The sequence below is a fragment of the Rana temporaria genome, chromosome 4 (assembly GCF_905171775.1).
Source record: "Rana temporaria chromosome 4, aRanTem1.1, whole genome shotgun sequence".
NCBI classification, from domain to species: domain Eukaryota; kingdom Metazoa; phylum Chordata; class Amphibia; order Anura; family Ranidae; genus Rana; species Rana temporaria.
In genome coordinates this window covers 262,005,582-262,023,174 of record NC_053492.1, presented here as the reverse complement: position 1 = coordinate 262,023,174, position 17,593 = coordinate 262,005,582, and the positions used below count along the sequence as shown (strand labels likewise).

Below are 17,593 nucleotides of genomic sequence, written 5' to 3'. Positions count from 1 at the left end.
AATCATTTTTTTTCCTCAGTTTAGGCCAATACGTATTCTTCTACTTATTTTTGGTAAAAAAAATCGCAATAAGCGTTTATCGGTTGGTTTGCGCAAAATTTATAGCGTTTACAAAATAGGGGATAGTTTTATTGCATTTTTATAAAAAAAAATTTTTTTACTACTAATGGCGGTGATCAGTGATTTTTTTCATGACTGCGACATTATGACGGACACTTCGGACAATTTTGACACATTTTTGGGACCATTGTCATTTTCACAGCAAAAAATGCATTTAAAATGCATTGTTTACTGTGAAAATGACAGTTGCCGTTTGTGAGTTAACCACAAGAGGGCGCTGAAGGGGTTATGTGTGACCTCATGTGTGTTTACAACTGTAGGGGGGTGTGGCTGTAGGTGTGACGTCATCGATTGTGAATCCCTATAAAAGGGATCACACGATCGATGCCGCCACCACAGTGAAGAACGGGGAAGCTGTGTTTACATACAGCTCTCCCCATTCTTCTGCTCCAGACTCCAGCGGCGATTGGGTCCCGCGGTCCCGGTCACGGCGCTTCGGACCGGGTCGGGTCGCGGGCGGGTACTAGCACAGGACGTACCTGTACGTGCATGTGCCCAGCCGTGCCATTCTGCCGACGTAAATGTGCAGGAGGCGGTCCTTAAGTGGTTAAAGAGAATATTGTGCTATTTTATCCACCACAATCTTCCTTTATGTGTCCCTCTCTGTACCCCTCACCCTCCATTTTTCCCCCCTATATTAGTTGTTTGCTTTTTCAACTAGATGCAGGGCCAGTTTTAGATAAATTGGGGCCCTGGGGAAGACTCAAAACCAGGACTCTCTTGACTGTAATACTGTACTGCAGGTGCTTTGACACATCCCACTTCATAGGGTACAGAATATTCATTGCAAGATGTGTTAAAAGTTTAAATTTGAGTAAAATTTGGAATGCTACACTATGAGTGTTTTTGTATTCTAAAATACAAGGAGAAGAGAACAGAGGAGTGATTGGAGGAAAAACAGAAGTGGCGGAAACCTGGCATAGGAATGGATATACAGTGACACAGGAATGATCAAAACGCATGTTATAACTTCTAATAATATAGAGCTCAAATGATTACAGCAAATGCAGATCAGTCTGTTCAAGAAATACGGTTGTGTCCTAAATATAAGATCTTTGAAACTTAATGTATGCTCTATGGAAAGCCTCCAAATATTTTGCACCAGGGGCAAAGATGGAGTTCATACCAGATACATTTGAATGTCTCTGGAGAACTTTAGGAAGAATATACAAAAGAGAGTTAATTGGTTATTTTGGTTGTCAGTATGTTGCTAATTTCCCATCAATAATACCAGTCTTCAGATCACCATTCACCATCATCTGCCTTTGAATCTCAAAAAAAAAAAAAAACTGATTGATATTTAACTTTTAGCATGTAGAGGTATCCAACAGAAGAGAATAGTTGTATTTAACGTAATCGGTCCATGATTGCTCCTTCCTTGGTGGGAGATTTCCAAATTAGGCCCTCATCCTTAGGTTAAGGTTTATTGTTTTTCCTCACTGAGATTCCACTTAAATCCCTGGATTTGTACTAGTCAGGATTGTTTCTCAAATGCATACATATCTCACCTACAAATAAAACTTTTCAATCACTAAATAAGTTGGAGGGTTAAAAGAATAAAAAAGACGGAGTTTAGGCCATCAAGATTTGGACAATCATCCGCCCTCTGATTTGTTTCTCATTTTGGCATTATAGAAAAATTATAAATTAAGATGTACAGTATGTCTAAAAAACCTCTGTAATTCAACATCTAATTCAAAGAAATCAGAAAGAAACGCCGGTCAAAAGCATAGTCCAAGTTCCAAGACTGATTTTTGTTCCTCTGTGAGTTGTATAGAAGAGATGTTCAGAACTAAAGAGACCGACTGTTATGGAGGTGTCATTGCTTCTTCCCATTGTAGAGGTTAAAATTCATTTGTTTGCCTTTTCCATCACCACACCTGAACATTTCTTGTTTTCTTTTGCAGAATCCTCCATTGAAGCTTTACCTGTGGCCGATTCCAAAAATCTTTTGAGGTTTCTTTATCCGTTATCTGTGGCACTGTCTTATGTCTCCTTCGGCACACATGACCCATCAAATCACCATAAGAGGATTGATTCTGAAATAGTTGCTGCACCTATAGCCCGTCGGATAATCAACGGCATCGTGTTGAAATATCGCTTTTTAGTGACTTCTATATTACTACGGTGATTCTTCAATATATAATATATAATTTTGTTTAATTCTCAAATGAAATCTACACGTCTTCATTCCTTAGGGCTGTTTATCAGTAATGGGGGTGGAATTTATGTGTATGTTTGAACCAATTTAGTTCCTCGTCGTTTCCTCTAGTTGCAGAAGTGGGGTTGGTCCTACACTGTCTTGTTCCTTAATAGGGTTAGTGTTGATTGGCATTGGGAAGTGTAGTTGATGTGGTAAAGCTAATGTAGCTCCTCACCAGGTTCACTGTGTAGAGGTCCGGGATTCAGTTGGTTTGGCTCAGTGGTAGAAATTCAGACTTAGAGGTCCTTGATTCAATACTGGGTGCCCTATGTGTGGTTTAGTCTTTGGGTCATGTGATACTGTTCAGCAATCATAGACACTGGAGAGTTTAGCCGGTGTATTTACAATTATTACACTATTAATCAAGTCTGCTGTGTTAAGTGAGTATGGTTATGATGTGATTCAGTGGGATTGGGTGATATTTATATTTTGTAAAAGGTTCACCTTTAAATCTGTCTCTTCTTTTTGGAGGCTCTGGTTTTGATTGAATGTAGGCTGTATTTCTTTTTTTACTGATCATAGTTGCAGTTCCTCATCAGGTCCACATAATGCTATCTGATTGGTTCATATGTATTGATGTGGTCTGTGATTCGCTATGGGAGTATTTAAACATGTATTAGTATTCTGTGTTTGTACTTGACTGGCTGGATAAAAGGGCTAGTGTGGACACTACCAACATTACAATTTTTTTATCTTTTGCTGCAAAATGTTCTGGTTGACCCTGTGGATGCTGATGGGTTGGTGAGTACGTTATTGGGGCTGTTTGGTGTACTGTGCAATTTAGTGGATTGGTCACCCATGCCTTTCCTCTAAATTATGTCAAGGATGGGACTCTACAGGCACCATTGGGAAAAAGATCACGCTGCCTGTTAATGCCTTTTACATAGCCAGGTGCTGGAATGCTGGGCTTTCCAGCACCCAGCATCCACTTGTACTGCATACAGCAGCTTCCTCTGCCTGGCTTGTAATGAGAAAGGCCTACATGTAAGGACTTTTTATTGCAGGGGCTAGTCTATGGCAACCAGGGGCCATTGTTTGTTTATTAATGAAAGGACACATAAAAAAGGGAGTATTAATTTGGTAAAAAGTGGGAAGAAATATATACAAGAGTTTTAATGATTTTTGTTCATGTATTTTTTATGGGTTTATTGTAACTGGCACAGTTTTCATCATGTTTTACAATAAGGGAAACTGACGTACTGTATATTAGCATTTTTTTTATTTACACACTTGTCACATTATATAGACACAAGCATATATGTAATATGTACCACATACACAAACATGCATATAGTTCTGCACTGTACACACAAACATACACAATATCTGCACATCACACAGACACATACACACCATCTGAACATTACACACAAATACACACACTGGGGTGGATTTACTAAAGGCAAACAGATAGTATACTTTACAGAACTTAATAAATGAGAGGAACTTCTGCTGACTGCCACCATCCAATCATGTGCAAGGAAAAATGCATTTTTTGCAAAGTGAAGCTTCATCTCGTTTACTAAGCTCTGGAGCAACTGCACTTGCAGTCTACTTACCTTTAGTAAACCATATGCTCATTACACACAAGCATACACATAGCACTGCCTTACATACATATACATACATAGATAGGATAAGGAATAGGGTTAACTGTTAGCAATATATTTTACCTGTCAGAAGATTTGTCATTTTCTACAGAGCTAGGGGTAGATTCACGTAGAATGGCGTATCTTTGTGCAGGCGTAACGTATCCTATTTACGTTACGCCTCCGCAACTTTTACAGGCAAGTGCCGTATTCTCAAAAGAAAGTTGTGGCGGCGTAGCGTAAATAGGTCGGCGTAAGACCGCCTAATTCAAATTGTGAACAGGTGGGCGTGTGTTATGTAAATTAACCATGACCCGACGTGATTGACGTTTTTCACGAACGGCGCATGCGCCTTCCGTGGAATTTCCCAGTGTGCATTGCTCCAAAGTACGCCGCAAGGACGTATTGGTTTCGATGTGAATGTAAATGACGTCCAGCCCCATTCACGGACGACTTACGCAAACAACGTAAATTTTTCAAAATTCGACGCAGGAACGTCGTCCATACTTAACAATGGTACGCCGCATGTACGCCACCATATAGCAGGGGTAACTTTACGCCGGGAAAAGCCTAACGTAAACGGCGTAACTGTACTGCGTCGGCCGGGCGTACGTTCGTGAATTTGCGTATCTAGCTGATTTACATATTCTAGGCGTAAATCAGCGTACACGCCCCTAGCGGCCGGCGTAAATATGCAGTTAAGATCCGACGGCTTAAGAGACTTACGCCGGTCAGATCTAATAGAAATCTATGCGTAACTGATTCTATGAATCAGGCACATAGATACGACGGCTCAGACTCAGAGATACGACGGCGTATCTGGAGATACGCCGTCGTATCTCCTTTGTGAATCTGGGCCCTAGTTTTTTGATCTGAGCAGCCTCTGCCAGACAGCCCAGACAGGTGCATTATTATCTCTACACTTCTAGCCAGTGAATGGACAGTAAAAGAGCAGCAGAATAGTGGTGGGGTCATCCTTCTGCTCTCTATTTCTGTAAGCATATTCACTTTGTGATTGTCACAGTGCAAAGCAATTAATACCTAATTACCTCAGAGTGCTGCCCTCTCTCTCCCAGTCTGGGTCCTGCTGTATTTGAGAATATGGAAGACTAATTCAAGACAAATGCATATATTTTTTCTAGTTCAATATTAAAATAAACGTAATGATTTTAATTAATCCTTAATTAATAACAATAATAAAAATAATTAAAACTGAGTTAAATGGCATTTACCCACCTGCAGTTCAGCCTTAAGGGTTAGAAATTTATTTAAATGCTGAGTGTTAAGGTGCAATATTCAGGATTAATTATGGCTAGGTTTTACTGTTAGGCCTGTATTCTATTGGTCAGCTTAAGTATTAAAGTATATCCAAGCCCAAGAACAAAAATATCATATATTTCAGCTTACCTGTGCTTAGATGTGGTGGCTGCATTAATTTACTTTTTCCAGGCTTTTAACGGACGTTCTTTCATCCTCGGACAAGAGAAGGTCTGTGATAGGCGGAACACTGAATACAGTGTCTGTTGGGAAACTGAGTCCGAGGATGAAAGAATGTCCGTGATAGGTGGAACACTAAACACAATGTCAAACGCCTATCATGGAAAGGGGCGGGACCAGGAAGAAGCCGCAAGTTTTAAAAAAATGGACGCCCGCAGCCCCTCAGGTACACTGACTAGAGTATAAGCTGAGAGGGGTATTTTCAGCCCTAAAAAAAGGGCTAAAAAACTTGGCTTATACTCGAGTATATACGGGTAATAAGAAACACATACCTACATTCAGTCCATAATCAGTTCAGGGACTAGCAAATTTAACAGATCCCTTTATGTTTGTGTGGCTTTAGTTAATAGGGAGTTTTACTAGTCAAATAGCACAGACATTGTTTGAATGAAAATAATTTTGAGTGACTGTGGTCAGCCTATGGCACTGTTCTTTGGTGGGTATCATGATAAATGTGATATATTGATAAGCATGATCTCATTGGAGTGAACAAACATTGTTTCAGTTACCTGGAATTGTCTTTTATGTTATAGAGCCATTTTTACTTAACAGTAAAAGAAGATTATCTCTTTTGCAAAACAAATTACATGGTATTCAAAGATATCGATCTTCTCCAAGATCCATTGGGTGTGTATATACAGTATGTATGCATATATAGTGAATAATATTGATCTTCTAGTATAAATGTTCTGAATTACTTTATGGTTTCTATTAAAGATCACACAAGGCAGCTGAGAGTATATGGCTCATTTTCATGACTGATCTCTCTTTTCACTGTGCTCTTCAGTGTTTTGTCTTTTTTTTTATTTGTTGGTAGATTTTTCAAAAATGTAATGTAATGTTTCAGAACTATTTTTAAGGCTCAATCATATTTAGAAATAATGACACCATGAACCCTTAATTATTAACTAAGTCAAAGTCCTTTAATTAGCTCCATAGGTCATATATATGGTTTTAGTTTTATCAATAGTTTCATGATTCAACAGAAGCTGTATTGTGGTTCCTTCAGTGAAAAACTGCAGACATGATTCAGTGACTTGACATGGCATGTCAAGACTCATAGCAATCCACCAGAAAAAAAACTTGCAGCTTAGTACAGTTAGATGAAAGCTGACTAATGAAATTAATTATTTTAATTTATCCCATATAGTGCACCTTGTAGACCATATGGGGTTGCGTTACCAAAATTGGAAAAAGCTAAATTTGGTGCCTCTGTCCATGGTAGCCGATCAGTTCCTAACTTCAGCTTGTATTTTAATAGAGCACCTGAAGAAGTGCGTCAGTCGTGAAACAGGTTGAGGTGGATCTAGAGCTGGACTTACCCATCTCAGACTGTAGCCTTCCACAATATTTTTTTTATCTTGAGACAAATTAGTGCACATCTACCAAGAGGGATAGTCAGCTGGCCCACATTTCATCTTTGATTGGGTATTATACCAGTGACTTTGTATGTTGTTTATCACACAAATTTATTTTAACTATAGTCTTTTTAAAGTTTATGTTGAATAAAGCTAAACCATTTTTAAACTGTTAAACCAGTTGTCTTCAAGATTAGGACACCGTTTACTAATTGATGTCCGCAGTACCTCCCAATTAGGCTTTGACAGAAATCCTGGAACCTGAAGGTTTCTTTTCAGAGCTGCACCAGTTTTTGCACGCTCCCATTTTAGTAAATCCACCCTATGTGTTGTAATATTTAAAAAATGAGCCCTGCATCATGGTCAGCTAATCTACTGACCATGTTCATGAGTGTGTATCCCACATTCAAAGATGAGGCAAATAACCTTGTTTGCTATGTCACTCCAAACCTCTTGTACGTAGACTGGGAAGGTTATGGTAGAAGAATGATAATGCCGGAAGAATCCAAATTATGTTCTGTGCTTGCTTACTAATACGATTCTTGGAACTAGTTCTTGGAACTAGATCTACTTTAATCACAAGATTTTACCTAGAATTTCTTTAAAATGTACATTCCAAGAATGTATGGATAGAATAATCCAGCGTGTCACAAAATACACACAGTTTACCTTAAAGGGATACTGATTTATAAAGGGCAATGAAGTGGGTGTAAGTGGGTGCTTCTTTCGGGGAGTTACAAAAAATATAGCTGTATATTTAAAAACACACAGTCAGATGTAAACCTTTTCTCCTTATAAGTGCTAAGATTTATGAATGTTCTCCTCTTTTACACAGTGTCTAATAGCCATACAGTTCTGAAATGTATCTGTGAGTAATTACTATCATCTCATTAGTAAAACTATATAAGCAGACATACAAAAAAAAGACTAAATATTCAATAGATGTTTGTCCATTAACATTTATGTGCATAATATGTCTTTTAAGTGAACTGAAATGAAAGAAAATCCTAAATTGCCTAAATGATGTTAAATACACTGGCATGTATAGAACACAGTTATTTTTACAGTGCTAAGTAAAAACAAATCCAGAGATTCATTGTATTAAACGATTAAAGGCTCCAAGTTCCAGCAGTGTATGTATTATTGGATAGACATCATATGCATATTTCAGTTTCACACAATGTTTCCTTTGGGAATAAAAATACATTTAAAGAATGCTGAGTACACAGTGTCCACCGCAGTGTAAAGCTCTCTGATCTTTACAATGCATTGTTTTGTTTTAAAGAGAAAAGGGGTTAAAGCCATGATATTTACTTTCCAAAATATATATTCTATACCAGTGGTATTCAAACTGTGGCCCAGGAGCCAGATGTGACCATTTGCTTGCTTTTACCTGGCCCTTGGTTCACTGTTTTCATCCACTCATACCAACAATGGGGCATTCCCCCCACTGACACCAATGAAGGGGCAGAATTCCTCCCAATGACACCAACAATAGGGCACACATCTTCCCAATGAAACCAAAGATAGGGCACATTTCCTCCCAATGACACCAACAAGGGGGCCCAATGACACTAAATATGAGGCACAGTCCCTCCCACTGGCACAAGAGATGTAACGCTGTTCCTTCTACTGACCCAAAGGTGGGGCATTGTTTATTCCCACCGATATCCAGACCTTTTTTACTCCCAAAAACCACAGTCAGACCCCTCTTAAGTCTGAAGGAAAGTAAACTGGCCCTCTCATTAGAAAGTTTGGAGACCCCTGTTCTATACCATGCTTTCTTTTGGCCCTCAGTGATTTATAACAGTATGTGTTCTATTCATAAAACATTTTTTGGATGAACATGACAGACATTTGTCCAGGCTCGACGACTTTTCCCCATTTCTCTAATCAATGACTTCCTATAATCGTCAGCTCCATTTAGTGACCAAAATGCAGTATATTTTCTGATTGAGGTATTTAAAAAAATATATCACATTTTGACCTTTAGATGGAATGAAGGATCAAGGGAAATAAATAGGATTAGGGAAAATATGGGGAAAATTTTCAGATCCTGGAAAAATGCTTGTGACATTTGTCCAGCTAATCTTTTATAAATAGACCCTTTTGTGTTTTCCCCAATATTAGGTAGAAGCACAGATGCAATAATTAGTAAAACAGGGACTAAAGCTCCGTACACATTGTGATAATGGCCGGTTCGACATTTGGCCCATGTGTAAGTGAGCCGGTCCATCAGGAGCTGGCTGTTTGAGTGGCTTCTTTCAGACAAGCATGCTGGAAAACCAGCAGCCTACCGGCTCCTGGTCAACGCTTTTAGCCAATGCCTGAGAGCGCTGATCAGGGTGTTCTGGCGGGAGGGCCATCCCCCTGTCAGAACACAACAGCACAGTGGGGGAGATCACTGTATTAAAGTCAGATCGTTAGTACAGCTGCTCTGACTGGAGCTGTGGCGTTTTTTTTTTCCGTTCAACCAGCTGGGTTAAAGGAAAAATAACTATTAGTGTGTAAGGCTCACAATACACATTACAATCTAACTGTACAATTTCAGTCCAACTAAGCTTGGATCTACTGAAACTATGTATTATCCAATTAATTTGTTTCCAATTAGGAAGCTTCTTGCACTACATGGAAATAAGATGTCAGTCTCTGAATCTGGTGGTTTTGAGCTGCCTTGGTTGATAGCCTATTGTCTATGTTGCTCTGGTAGTCAGACACTACCATCCAAGGCCCATCAGGAAAATAAGAATCGTTTGTGTGTAGGTAAGTGCTACTGATTGCACATGCAGTCAGCTCTTGTCTACACACCCAAATACTAAAGAAACCCTATAACGGACTTCAGCTAAAACACTTTTTTTAAGGAGGAGTCTATAATTAGCTGTTACAGTAGAATGCTGGGTCTTTCTGAGCTTGCTGCTCCCTCCAACATTCTTATTAATGAATTATGATGGGCAGCCTTGCTTGCCAATAGGAATGTACATAAGGTAGGAAGGGTCAAGTTTTGTCACTTACTACCTGCAGTTTTTTTAATTACATATTTTTTTAATGTCAATTTAATAGACAAACATAAATGTGTATTTTGCTGAAAATTAGATATATGATTCTCTCTGTTTTCCCTATTAGGTCTTGTTTGTTGCATGAATATTTCTTTAATTGCTGTGAAAGATCAAAGTTTGGGGATGCAATCTCCTAGAATTCCTGGCAGAAAACGAGGGAGGCCCCCACTCCACTCCAGTCCTCTGAAAATGACAGTCCATAATATCTATTCTGGCTCAGCTGGATCCATCCCACCTGTTAAAATTCCAAAGAAGAGAGGAAGGAAACCTGGTTTTAAGGTACAAACCATCTCTAAAATGAAATGTAATTTTATATAGTGATTAACCTTTGCGATATCTGTAAAGGAATAAATGCTGAAGCAGCTGTTGTATAGTGATCAAGCCGGTATGCTTTTATAGTTAGAGTGGGTTTTTTACTAAAACACTGTGCTGTGACTGCAAACAGTAGCCTTGCTTGGTTGGTGATACAAGGGCATCACTGTTATTGAGGCAGGCAAGCAGGACTTCTAGCAAGGCAGACAATGTCCTTGCAATAGATAGTAGAGAGTAAAACAGGCACTTTTTATGTAACCTGTGTGCTACCATAGAAGGAATATTTTTTTATCTTAATGCCCCCCTAACACTTACCTGAGGTCCCTCTCTGTCCAGAGATTTCCACGAGTGTCTCAGCCATTCGAGATTCTCCCTCCTGATTGGCTGAGACACAGAAGTGATGCCATTGGCTCCCGCTGCTGTCAATCAAAGTCAGTTAGCCAATCAGGAGAGAGAGAGAGGGGGCAGGCTAGGTCAGGCTCCCTGTCTAAATGGACACAGGAAGCTGTGACTCAGCTTGGGTGCCCCCATAGCAAGCTGCTTGCTGTCGGGGCACTCAACAGGAGTTAGGGGCCAAGATCACAGAAGAGCGACCCGAGAAGAGGAGGATCTGGACTGCTCTGTGCAAATCCACTGCAACAGAGCAGGTAAGTATAACATGTTTGTTATTTTTATAGGAAAAAAAGAGACTTTACAATCATTTTAACATGTGTACTGGAACTAACCAATGTTCTAAATTAAATGTGTAATGGTTTTGTACATATGTCCTTTATGTATTATGGTCAAGAGTGAAAAATATATTTGTTAGCCAGAAAAATATGAAATATTGTATATTTTTATTTTGTGTTCTCCCTTTGAGCAACCAATTGAAGATTGTGGCTCCCTTTGCTATTTATGAAGCTCTGTTGACCAAGCTTCAATTTACAGACAAGTGGATGAGTGATATATCCTTTATTGAACTTCACTATATGAAGTTTATATCAGACAAAGTGAAACAATTGCCAGGCAGCTAGTGCTGTCCCCAGCTCTTTTTCTAACCCCAGTGCTTTTGGAAAACCTTTGTCATATATTAAATGTTGATGTGCAAAAACAGAGATTGTATACATATTTACAATGCATATAACACAGTTTGGCAACCTCTAAACCTTAGCCAAAAAAAAAAGGTCCAAAACCATTGTACAGCAGTTTCCCTTTAAAGGAGAAGTATGGGTTTTGAGTTTTTCCCATATTTATACTTACATCGGTGGATGGAGCATCAGACTGATGCTCCAGCTGTCCCCCGCTGTCTGTGCACTGAGAACCAAGCCACAAACATCGCCGTTGTCAGCCTCTTTCCTCTCTGCTTCTCCACACTCATTGGAGCGCTGAGCCGTGGAGGGGTGGGGAGATGCTGTCCCAGTGTCTCAGCGGCTCACTGATACGCTGAGACTGCTATCAATCAGGGCAGCTGGCGGATCCCAACTTGGGAAGTCGTGATGACGTGCTGCCCCCACTGATGGCAGTGATGTCAGAGGAGAGCAGACTTCAGGCCGCTCTCCACTGAAAACTGGCCACAGGAGTGCAAAACGAATTGCACTCCTGTGACCCAGAGGAGAAGCCCAGCCTAAAAAGCTCAGGCTGGGCTTCTCCTTTAAGCCTTTCAGTGATGGCTTTATTTATTAAGCATCAGTTCAGGGGTAGCAGGTAGTCAGTGTTTTCCTTCACCCTTCCATGTACTTTGCAATAATAAGTACAGGCATAGAGTGATAGTTTCTCCTCTTTTTGTCTTCCTCAAACACGTGTATGATGAGAGTTGTGGACAAAAGGGGACATGATGATTTAATGCATTTGTTCACTGATCCTGATTATTAGAGAAGGGGCACTGGCAGCATCTGATCTGGGAGCGAAAAACACTGATGACATGGTCATTGATTCCCCTGCTATTCTGCAGTGAGTAATTTATCTGTTTATAAGGCAATCCAATATTAGGTCAATACTGCATGTGATGTAGTAGTGTTAGAGAGCTGAGGAGACCTCAGTCATATCATTTGGCCTTAATTATACCTAACTGTGTTCATAAAAAAGGCAAGCACACCTACACACTACTCTTTAATTTTAGAAACACTCAACCTACATTTAACTGCAGTTTCATGTTTGGAAATCTCATTTCTGCATAGATACTCCATGCAGGTTTATGGGTAACAGAAAATGATTCATTCAGATTAGGACATACATCTGTATGCTAAACTTGTACATCTGTACAGATGGCATGATTATATGAACAAATGTTTTCTGCAATAAACCATATATTTATGCTCAACTTATATTTTGTATCGACCACTGGAAACAAAAGACGAAGTACATTAAACAGCACGTGAGAATCTAGCCAATGTAGTTTAACTTATGAAGAGACAAGCTCAAAACAATGTCATGGATAAAAAACAAAACAAAAAAACTGAAGCATATTTGTAGAATAGGAAGCATGAACTGCAAATGAGTCCTTAATAGGGATGCTATAAAATTCCCCATTTCTATATTATGTTTATGCAAAGTTATTAACCAGTGACTCCAAGTGTAAAGCATTAAAACCAATTGCCGAATTGAAATTGGTAAATTGATGAGCTTAACTCCGCTTTATGATTTACTGCTGGGGCGTTGGGCTTCAGCAAAATGGCAGCCTCCGGCAAGAAGAATCAGGAGCAATGCTGGAGGCAATTTACAGCACAATCATTTTGGTAGCATTATTATTAATGTGGAATGAATGGGCCAAATTCTCAAAAAGTCTGCGTAACTTAAATTTCAGCAGTTAAGTTACACTGACTTAAAATTTCTACCTAAGTGCCCGATCGTCAAAGCACTTAGGTAGAAATTTCACGCCGTGTAACTTAAGTGCCGCCGTCGTAAGGCGGTCCTCCTCTCCTGGGGGCGTTTAAAATTTAAATGAGGCGCGCTCCCGCGCCGGCCGTACTGCGCATGCGTGTGACGTAATTTTCCTAAAGTGCAGCGCGCGAACGTAATTAACGCCGGGCGGCTTTGAGAATTTCGACGGGACACTAAAGTTGCGACGGGTGAAAAAAAAAGACGCGCCGGGAAAACAAATGATTATAAAAAAAAATGACAGTGTCGCTCAGCATGCATTCCTGAGAGGGTGAACTCCATGCCAATTTTCAAAGAAAAAAACGGCATGGGTTCCCCCCCCAGGAGCATACCAGGCCCTTAGGTCTGGTATGGGTTGTAAGGAGACCCCCCCACGCCGAAAAATTGACGTAGGGGGTCCCCCTACAATCCATACCAGACCCGTATCCAAAGCACGCTACCCGGCCGGTCAGGAATGGGATTGGGGACGAGCGAGCGTCCCCCCCCCTCCTGAGCCGTGCCAGGCCGCATGCCCTCAACATGGGGGGGTTGGGTGCTCTGGGGCAGGGGGGCGCACTGCGGGCCCCCCCACCCCAGAGCACCCTGTCCCCATGTTGATGAGGACAGGACCTCTTCCCGACAACCCTTGCCATTGGTTGTCGGGGTGTGCGGGCAGGGGCTTATCGGAATCTGGGAGTCCCCTTTAATAAGGGGGCCCCCAGATACCGGCCCCCCACCCTAAGTGAATGGATATGGGGTACATCGTACCCCTACCCATTCACCTGGAGGCAAAAAGTAAAAGTTATTAAACACACAACACAAGGCTTTTTAAAATAATTTATTATTCTGCTCCGGATGCCCCCCCTGTCTTCGTTATTAGCTCAATTACCAGGGGGGGCTTCTTCTTCCACTCTCCGGGGGTCTTCTTCCACTCTCCGGGGGTCTTCTCCGCTCTCCGGGGGGGGGGTTTCTTCTTCCGCTCTCCGGGGGGGGCTTCTCCGGACTCCGGGGGGCTTCTTCCATCTTCTCCCCTCTTCCGCTGTTGACTCGGCGAACCCCGGTTCTTCTGCAGCTCTCCGGTGCCTTCTTCTTCAGCGCTGGCTGCCTGCTATGTTTGTGTGTTAGCTCAATTTCAAACAGGCAGCCGGCGCGGTCTTCTGTGACGCCAGGGTCTTCTCTTCTGTTCTTCCGATGTTGCCTCGTCGCCTGTTGTCGCTGTAATGATGGAAGCGCGCCTTGCATCACATTTATATAGGCATCACCGTCCCATCATGCTCCGGCAGGTACCCACGTGGTGGGTGCCTACCCACGTGCACCCACCACGTGGGTACCTGCCGGAGCATGATGGGACGGTGATGCCTATATAAATGTGATGCAAGGCGCGCTTCCATCATTACAGCGACAACAGGCGACGAGGCAACATCGGAAGAACAGAAGAGAAGACCCTGGCGTCACAGAAGACCGCGCCGGCTGCCTGTTTGAAATTGAGCTAACACACAAACATAGCAGGCAGCCAGCGCTGAAGAAGAAGGCACCGGAGAGCTGCAGAAGAACCGGGGTTCGCCGAGTCAACAGCGGAAGAGGGGAGAAGATGGAAGAACCCCCCCGGAGTCCGGAGAAGCCCCCCCCGGAGAGCGGAAGAAGAAACCCCCCCCCGGAGAGCGGAGAAGACCCCCGGAGAGTGGAAGAAGACCCCCGGAGAGTGGAAGAAGAAGCCCCCCCCTGGTAATTGAGCTAATAACGAAGACAGGGGGGGCATCCGGAGCAGAATAATAAATTATTTTAAAAAGCCTTGTGTTGTGTGTTTAATAACTTTTACTTTTTGCCTCCAGGTGAATGGGTAGGGGTACGATGTACCCCATATCCATTCACTTAGGGTGGGGGGCCGGTATCTGGGGGCCCCCTTATTAAAGGGGACTCCCAGATTCCGATAAGCCCCCGCCCGCAGACCCCGACAACCAATGGCAAGGGTTGTCGGGAAGAGGTCCTGTCCTCATCAACATGGGGACAGGGTGCTCTGGGGTGGGGGGGCCCGCAGTGCGCCCCCCTGCCCCAGAGCACCCAACCCCCCCATGTTGAGGGCATGCGGCCTGGCACGGCTCAGGAGGGGGGGGACGCTCGCTCGTCCCCACTCCCATTCCTGACCGGCCGGGTAGCGTGCTTTGGATACGGGTCTGGTATGGATTGTAGGGGGACCCCCTACGTCGAATTTTCGGCGGAGGGGGGTCTCCTTACAACCCATACCAGACCTAAGGGCCTGGTATGCTCCTGGGGGGGAACCCATGCCGGTTTTGAATTTTAAAATTGCCGTGGAGTTCTCCCTCAGGAATGCATACCAAATGCCGTCGCTGGAATGGGCCTTTACAATGTGTGACTAACTTTCCACATTATAAAACCAGCCCTAGTTTTGCGCAGGCAAATTCGGAACTTACGCAGAAATCAAAGTGCTGAAATGCTTTGAAAATCTGCTTAAGTCCTCATTTGCATACGCAAAGCTGCATTTCAATGAGAAATGCCCCCAGTGGCGGATGCGGTACTGCATCCTAAAATCTGACCGTGTAAGTGTCTTACACATGTCAGATTTTCTGCCTAACTTTGGAAAAAGCCTTTTGAGAATCGTTTCCAAAGTTAGGCACAGGGATACGCAGGCTGAACAGCAGTTAAGTCTGCGTATCTCTTTTGAGAATTTGGCCCAATGTTCCTTGCTAAAGAACATTATTTTTTAACAAGATGCTATGGGTATAGTTCCACTTTAACTTATTGGAGGCCATTGTGGGCTGCTATGCATGGCGTTAAACATTAATTTAGACTGGATTTTAGGTATATGTAATGATGCATGCTTTTACCAGGGGAGAAATCATAGTTTATGGTAGCAGCGAATCAGCCCTGTTTTTTATTTTAAAAAGATATACCAAAATGTTATCAGAGTATTCAATCATTATTACAAAAATATTGTATTTTAATAACTGTATCCAATTAAACATGTATTGATATTATTCAGTAAGCAATATTTTTTTATGTCACCCCTTTTGTACATGTCAACCAAGCTTTCCAGCAAAATTCACAGTGACAGGGGTTGGGACAAACTATAACAGTGCATGAGCAGTTGAAATATATATATATATATATATATATATATATATATATATATATATACAGGTGGTTCTCAAAAAATTAGCATATTGTGATAAAGTTCATTATTTTCTGTAATGTACTGATAAACATTAGACTTTCATATATTTTAGATTCATTACACACAACTGAAGTAGTTCAAGCCGTTTTATTGTTTTAATATTGATGATTTTGGCATACAGCTCATGAAAACCCAAAATTCCTATCTCAAAAAATTAGCATATTTCATCCGACCAATAAAAGAAAAGTGTTTTTAATAAAAAAAAAGTCAACCTTCAAATAATTCTGTTCAGTTATGCACTCAATACTTGGTCGGGAATTCTTTTGCAGAAATGACTGCTTCAATGCGGCGTGGCATGGAGGCAATCAGCCTGTGGCACTGCTGAGGTGTTATGGAGGCCCAGGATGCTTCGGTAGCGGCCTTAAGCTCATCCAGAGTGTTGGGCCTTGCGTCTCTCAACTTTCTCTTCCCAATATCCCACAGATTCTCTATGGGGTTCAGGTCAGGAGAGTTGGCAGGCCAATTGAGCACAGTAATACCATGGTCAGTAAACCATTTACCAGTGGTTTTGGCACTGTGAGCAGGTGCCAGGTCGTGCTGAAAAATGAAATCTTCATCTCCATAAAGCTTTTCAGCAGATGGAAGCATGAAGTGCTCCAAAATCTCCTGATAGCTAGCTGCATTCACCCTGCCCTTGATAAAACACAGTGGACCAACACCAGCAGCTGACATGGCACCCCAGACCATCACTGACTGTGGGCACTTGACACTGGACTTCAGGCATTTTGGCATTTCCCTCTCCCCAGTCTTCCTCCAGACTCTGGCACCTTGATTACCGAATGACATGCAAAATTTGCTTTCATCCGAAAAAAGTACTTTGGACCACTGAGCAACAGTCCAGTGTTGCTTCTCTGTAGCCCAGGTCAGGCGCTTCTGCCGCTGTTTCTGGTTCAAAAGTGGCTTGATGTGGGGAATGCGGCACCTGTAGCCCATTTCCTGCACACGCCTGTACACGGTGGCTCTGGATGTTTCTACTCCAGACTCAGTCCACTGCTTCCGCAGGTCCCCCAAGGTCTGGAATCGGTCCTTCTCCACAATCTTCCTCAGGGTCCTGTCACCTCTTCTCGTTGTGCAGCGTTTTCTGCCACACTTTTTCCTTCCCACAGACTTCCCACTGAGGTGCCTTGATACAGCACTCTGGGAACAGCCTATTCGTTCAGAAATTTCATTCTGTGTCTTACCCTCTTGCTTGAGGGTGTCAATGATGGCCTTCTGGACAGCAGTCAGGTCGGCAGTCTTACCCATGATTGCGGTTTGGAGTAATGAACCAGGCTGGGAGTTTTTAGAAGCCTCAGGAATCTTTTGCAGGTGTTTAGAGTTAATTAGTTGATTCAGATGATTAGGTTAAGAGCTCGTTTAGAGAAACTTTTCATGATATGCTAATTTTTTGAGATAGGAATTTTGGGTTTTCATGAGCTGTATGCCAAAAT

General features: G+C 42.1%; 1 protein-coding gene across 5 annotated transcripts in view; it reads left to right on the top strand.

The window, feature by feature from the left end:
* The window catches only part of SCML4 (Scm polycomb group protein like 4), a 154,538-nt gene that overhangs the window by 90,321 nt on the left and 46,624 nt on the right, over nucleotides 1-17,593 (top strand). For 4 of the 5 annotated variants that reach the window (XM_040350197.1, XM_040350195.1, XM_040350200.1 and 1 more), the window contains exons 2-4: nucleotides 2,028-2,247; nucleotides 5,943-6,036; nucleotides 9,891-10,102. In XM_040350197.1, coding sequence (XP_040206131.1) covers nucleotides 5,997-6,036; nucleotides 9,891-10,102 — 252 coding nt within the window. In that variant the 5' untranslated portion in view covers nucleotides 2,028-2,247; nucleotides 5,943-5,996. The remainder of the gene's footprint in view (nucleotides 1-2,027; nucleotides 2,248-5,942; nucleotides 6,037-9,890; nucleotides 10,103-17,593) is intronic. The other variant, XM_040350198.1, reaches the window with a different exon arrangement.